This window comes from Apaloderma vittatum, unplaced genomic scaffold (genome assembly GCF_000703405.1).
Source record: "Apaloderma vittatum isolate BGI_N311 unplaced genomic scaffold, ASM70340v1 scaffold11689, whole genome shotgun sequence".
Classification (NCBI taxonomy): Eukaryota; Metazoa; Chordata; class Aves; order Trogoniformes; family Trogonidae; genus Apaloderma; species Apaloderma vittatum.
In genome coordinates this window covers 1-6,635 of record NW_009733568.1, presented here as the reverse complement: position 1 = coordinate 6,635, position 6,635 = coordinate 1, and the positions used below count along the sequence as shown (strand labels likewise).

Sequence of the window (6,635 nt, the reverse complement as noted above, 5' to 3'; positions counted from 1 at the left end):
GAGCCAATTCCTGTCAGGAGAGAAGATCCCACACTGGAGCAGGTTTGCGGACAGGACTTGTGATCCGGTGCATGACCCACACTGGAGCAGTCTGTTCTTGAGGGATTGCACCCCATGGAAGGGACCCACGCTGGAGCAGTTTGTGAAGAGCTGCAGTCCACAGGAAGGACTCAGGCTGGAGAATTTTAAGGAAGTGTGTCTCCTGTTGGAGGGACCCCTCGCTGGAGCATGCGAAGAGTGTGAGGAGTCTTCCCCCTGAGGAGGAGGTTGCTGCAGAGACAACATAGGATGAACTGACCACAACCCCCGTTCCCCATCCCACTGTGCTGCTTGGGTTGAAGAGTTAGAGAAATTGGGAGTGAAGTTAACCCAAGAAGAAGTGAGGGCCAGCAGGGGAAGGTGTTTTAAGATTTGTCATACACTGATCTCACTGGCAATAAATCAGAACTGATTTCCCAAAGTTGAGTCTGTTTTGCCCATGATGGCAATTGCCAAGCGGTCTCCCAGTTCTTAACCCCAGGCCTTTCATTTTATTTTTCTCTTCCCCGGTCCAGCTGAGAAGGGGGAGTGACAGAGCAGCTGTCGGGGGACCTGGCCTCCAGCCAGGGTCAACCCACCACATACCTGTAGGCAAGTACAGGCTGTACCCACACATACGCTCAGGAATTGGAACCTGTTTTTCAAAGCAGTCTGCACAATCTTCCAGTAAATCAAACAACCTGAAGAGGTTCTCAGAGTTCTGTTTCACTTACCTATTTATATGAAAAATTTGAATCTCACTTAATTAGCCCGTTGTCTAAAGTTTTGGAGCAGAAGCACTAAGATTCCTTAGGAACTCTCTGGGGATAGGCATAGTTTAAAATCAAGGAGAGTACCTGAATTCTTTGGTGAGAAAACTGCAATGTAATTCCACCTCTGGTGAGCAGCTGTTCCTTCCTTTAGTTTTTCAGGAAGTAATGGAAAGCTGTCAGCATTTAAATAGTGCAAAAACATGATGTATCTTTATGAACTGTTCAACAGGGTTTCTCCAAAGACGTTGTTAACATTTTGCACTAATGGCATGTTACTTCGCACACTAATGGCAGGAGACAGCACTCTGTCAACTGTGACGCATGTTATTGTGGTAAGAATCGTGTTGTATTTCAGGTGACGTGGAGCAGTATGTATTCCTTGTTAATTGCAACGTGAGATCCTAGATATCTTTTTTTAATTTGTGAAGCATTTAACATGGTTTTGTTTGGTTAGAATCTGAATTAACATTAAAGACTTAGTCTTTATGGTAGCATGTACTACTTTTTTGGGTAAAAATATCTTATTTTAGGTTCATGACAATAAGTTTAGAATCATGATGCAATTGTGGAGGATAAAGCTTTACATGTTTCTGAACTTCCTCTGTCAGGAAGTAGAAGCTTATGTAGGTATGATTCAATGTGTTTCAGAATTTCTTGTGTCATGCACTTGTCTTAGCAATACCAGGTTTGCAGTCAATTTGTTTGCCCAAACGTCTTGAAGATAAGGAGTAGTCTAGTTTTCAGCAAATTATTTAAGTGCGTTCATTTATGATTATGTGAATGTTCCTACAGAGGAATGGGTAAGTCAGGGGAACCAGAAAGATGAGGTTCTCCATTGCTGAAGACAGAAAAATTAAGGATAATTTGAGATGCCTGCTGTTTATCAAATACAGAAAAGTGTTGAGAACGATTTATGCACTCTCGACTTCAGCTTAAAATGTGGTATTTGGGTCTCTGCTTCATGAGTTCTAACATAAGACAAAACAGAAGAACACACCAGCAAATGTGATTTATCAGTCATGTGCCTTAATTGATAATAAGCTTTTCCATGATTTAATACATCTAGGTAATACTTTTTTATGATTATATGGTATCATCATTTAAATATTCATAAAATGTGAAACAGGGATTTATTAATACAAGATTTGTAGGACTTGTAGCTTCCGTCATTATCTTGAAAATGAAATTCGAATATAAGAATGAGAAAAGTTTGAGAGGTTCACTTTAACCTCTGAAACTAAGGTGTATGTCGCTTATGCATTACCGGTGCAGTCTGCTCTGATATATTTATAAAATTTAAATTCACATTTGTGAAGACTTATACTCTTGGATCTGTGGTGTTTATCTGTTGGGTTTTTTTTCCTTTCATTATAGGATGAAGTACATGAGCGGGATAGATTCAGTGACTTCTTACTAACAAAACTGAGAGACGTGTTGCAAAACCACGCGAATTTAAAACTAATTATTTCTAGTGCTGCTCTGGATGCAGATCTCTTTATCAGATATTTTGGAAGTTGCCCAGTGATACACAGTGAGTGTATATATTAACTCTTAAATATGGATATATGTGCCCCTAGAACTTCAAGGTGTTACGAAACAGTAGCAAACAGTTCTGAGTAAGGGAATGTGATAAATACACTGGGAATTACAGCAATGCTTGTCTTTGTTCATTTTTGTTGTTTCTTAACTGTTTGCACCTAGTTCAGAGTGAAGTAGTATTGGAATGTCTCATCAGAAATTATTCAGTAAGGAAAGCTAAATTTAGCTAAAGTGATTGAGAAAATTCTGAGAAGTCCACCTCTTCATATCCTCATGGAATAAGTAGTTTAATACAAAAGGGACAATCTACTGGTGGGATTTTGCACTAAAGCTGTGTTAGTTGCTCTCTTACTTTGGAATCGAGGTGGCAGTTTTACACAGTGAGTTCTTTTCTGTAAGCCTAAACAAAAATGGCTTTTTTCTTTCTCTGATTTTGATCAAGTCGCTGTTAATAACTGTCAATCGTATGAGCATCTCTTTCTATAACCCTTAGTAGCACTGAAGAGTTTAACGAGAAACAAGGTACCCAGCTGACATTTCCCTTTTGAAATGTTGTTTTATGGCCCCATGATCTTAAGAAGATAAACTTGAGTGAAGCTACTCTTAGAAGACTTTTCAAGGAAAGTAAAAATTCCTTAACTCAAGCCCTGATAATGTTTAATTCACTTTTTGTGTCTACAGAAATGCTTTTTAAAAATCGGAAGTAAAAATTCCTTAACTCAAGCCCTGATAATGTTTAATTCACTTTTTGTGTCTACAGAAATGCTTTTTAAAAATCGGGATTATAACTGAAGCTAGGGAATATTTAAAATTCTGTGAATTCTTTATATTTCAGTACAAGGAAGACCTTTTGAAGTTAAAGAGCTGTTTTTGGAGGACATTTTACGAAGCACTGGCTATACAAACAAAGAGATGGTAAAGTACCAAAAAGAGAAGCAGCGAGGTAGGTGAACTTTTTAATTGTTAGAGTTGCCAGTGAGTCTGCTTGAATGATTGGTTGAACGACTAAATAGGATGATTCTCGGTTAAAATTCCCAAGTGAGAACACGAAATAAGACGTGATTAGATGACAGCGAGTATCTTTAAGCTCTCAATACTTACATTATTCAAGTCGATTGTGTAACTTAAAAAGAGTATTTTCACTTTCTTTCAACTGTTGCATTATTTTTTCTTTCAGCTGATGAATAATAAGTTTCACCTCAGTTATTATGGAGTGAAATTGCATATAACTGGGGGCTTTGCCCATGTGAAAGCTACAGAAGCAGAAGATACCATGTACTGACTTTTGGGTGCAAATTGAGATAGGTCCGTAAAAGAGGGCAAGGTTCTGTCCATCTTGTACAGAAGTAGTTTGGTTTAATAACATTTTTTACTGTATTCTTCCGGCATGGAGGTACTAGTCCAGAAGCATTAACACACTTGAACTTAATATAGTTTTCAGTTGATTAGGTAGATGTATTATTGGAGAAGTTTTCATGAGAACTGAAAGTAATGATTTGAAAGTAGTGATTTGGAATACTGGAGACTTAGTTGTTTAAGCACCAAAATGTGTTTTGTTTTGGTTTTTTTTTACCTTGCTCTTATAGCAGGTGTTTGCAATGGTGCATTTTGGGTGCCCTTAGTCACGGAATTTATACTGGACTTGAAAACAGCATTCTAGATTAAGTAAGAGATTGATTAGGTAGAACTTTGTGACTTGATTATAGGTACTTCTTGTAACTGAAAACAATGGGCAATTGACTGTAAAACTTTTTTGGAAAATACCTCTTGCATTCTAGAAGAAAAACAGCAAAGTGCTTTGACTGAGTGGTGTTCTGCTCAAGAAAGTAATCCCAAACTGGCATCTCGGAGACGAAGATCTGTCCCAAGGGCAACTGAAGAGCATGATCTGTTGGATGAGAGTGGTGACACAGCATTTGATCAACTGGTGAGCTTTCCCATTTGTTGGAAGTGCTGTTTAAGTCTGTGTTACGCTATTACTATCCATTTTAAAACTGTTTTCTAAAGGTGTTACTCATGTAGACTTTCTCAAAGGACATTAGTGTGTATTAAAATGTGATGTATTTTTTTGGTTTGCGTGAACTTCTCTATCTGCAGTGTGCTTTTTCAGTTATGATGGTTGTACGTAACTTGTATTTAAGTGAAATAACTGGACTGCCATTGTTTCATGTGTTGTTATGGTAAATGCTTTAACTGATATCTGAATGCTGTATGTGGCATGTTGTTACCTTTAAAACTGACTATTCAGATTCTTCGTGTCTAATACATGAGAACAAAGACAACTCTTTGAAGAGATTTATCTCTCTACTGTTTTTTCTCTTCAGATTGAAAAAGATGTGAATTGCCTTGAGCCATGGGTAATAAAGGAAATGGATTCTTGTCTTTCTGACATAGTTGCATAAAGATATTGATTCCTTTGCTCGGGTGTTCCATCTCATTTTAACTGAAAACATCAGTGGTACGTTTTACATTATGTAAGAAAAAACAGAAGCACAAAATGGCTTGACTTTCTCTTGCTGCTGTATTTCCAGTTTGAGATGTTGTTACCTTTGAATTCTGATGCCTACTGAAAAAATGAATGGGGGCACCAGAATTAATGTGTTTTGTGGTTATTTGTTGTTGTACGTCTTTTGAAGTATTGACAGATGTTATGCTTCTGAAATAGTGTTAAATTCACATGAATGATGGGTAGGATGAATTGAGGAAACAAATTCTCTTGGGCTGGGTTTTGAAAATGATATTTATACTACGTTTAGATGAAAAAGATAGTGTGTGCATTAATTTTGCTGATTATCTTTTGTACTCCTCAGTTGATTATAGACACAGTGAAACCAGTGTGACTGCGCTAATGATCGCTTCAGGGAGAGGCTTTCTGAGTCAAGTGGAACAACTGATTACTATGGGAGCAAGTATCCACTGCAAATCATCCAATGGCTGGTAAAAACAAACAGATAAACTGAAACATAGATTTATTTGTCAATATACAAATGAGAAAGGAAGAAATTCTATAACGTGTAAACTAATTTGCTAACTTGCTAGACTACTGTAAAGGTCTTGGCAGTCTAAATTTCTAAATTCTGTTTGTCACATTAGTTTTCTGTCTCAAATGTGGGGACTCTTGGTTTTAGTGCATCTGATTTAACATACTGGCTTGAAGAAAAGTTGGAATCTTTCTCATCAAGTTGATTGAATTAGACCCAGAATGTTTGGCAACTCTTACTTTAAGAGTGTAACCTGTACTGGATGTAAAAACGGTGTATTATAGGTGCAAAGATTTTTGCTGTGTTATATTTGTAAATATACTGTATCATGTAAAAATACTTGTGAATCTGTAAAAATTCAGATTTTTTTTGGCCATGCATTTGTCTTCATGTAAAGGGGGAACTATGGTAGATAGTTGTAATATGGAAAAATAGGAATTGGGATTCCAGGGATCTGACTTTTAGTACAACCACTTGAAAAACTTGGGGAGAAGTACAGTTTAAAAGGAAAGGAGATTGAACTGCATTGTGAGGAGGGCAATTTCCATAAGACTTCAAAAAGCTCGCTATTTTCACACATTTTGGAGAAAAATGTCAGGGACATGACTTCTTGGGATGATTTAAAGTAGCTCCTGAAGGATACTGTAAAAATGCATGGCTTGCATCTCTACATCAGTGTGGATGTAGTTTTTGAAGGAATGTCACATTCTTCCTCCTCATTTCCTCCTGCATGTTTGCCTACGCTTCTGTGTAATACTGGGATGCTTTCTTCAAAAATAATTGCAGTTATCTAAAAGTCGTACAGCTGTTATAGCTATGTATTACGCACTTTAAAACGGGAAGTTGCAGATCCAGCAATTACAGCGCTGATTAAACAGTGGTGCAGAAGTTGACAGAAAAGTGGTGTCAGCTGCTCCCTCACCCTCGTCTGCATCTGTATTTTTTGAAATGATAAATTAATAAAGATTTTTATGCCCCTTTTTCAGGACAGCTTTGGACTGGGCTAAGCGCTTTGGGCAGACGGAGGTTATTGATCTGTTGGAGTCTTACAGGTAAGCTATAACTGCTTTGCAGAAATTTAGAAATTTAGGTTTTGTCTTATTTTAATCAGAGCAGGTTTTAGCTTTTTATGCTTCAAAATCTGGCCTAAATAGCAAAATATATTTTAGAATAGGAATATTTCAAAAACGTAGTTAAAAAGTTTGTTTGTATTCAGTATCTTAGTGATTATGTTTGTACAACTCCTTGGATAAATACAGTTCTAGGGTGTAGGATAGGAATTCTTTAATAGTCTAAGTGTTCATCATCTTCATATGGACATTGC

General features: G+C 37.2%; 1 protein-coding gene across 1 annotated transcript; it reads left to right on the top strand.

Moving 5' to 3' along the window:
* Positions 1 to 1,020: 1,020 nt before the first annotated feature.
* On the top strand, positions 1,021 to 6,363 carry YTHDC2 (YTH domain containing 2; the record flags this gene model as incomplete). The annotated part of the gene is given in 8 exon segments (XM_009875948.1): positions 1,021 to 1,123; positions 2,166 to 2,322; positions 3,166 to 3,273; positions 4,109 to 4,257; positions 4,655 to 4,722; positions 4,724 to 4,788; positions 5,141 to 5,267; positions 6,298 to 6,363. Coding segments are annotated over 8 exon segments (843 nt in total), but the record flags the coding sequence as incomplete, so codon positions are not given.
* Positions 6,364 to 6,635: the final 272 nt, after the last annotated feature.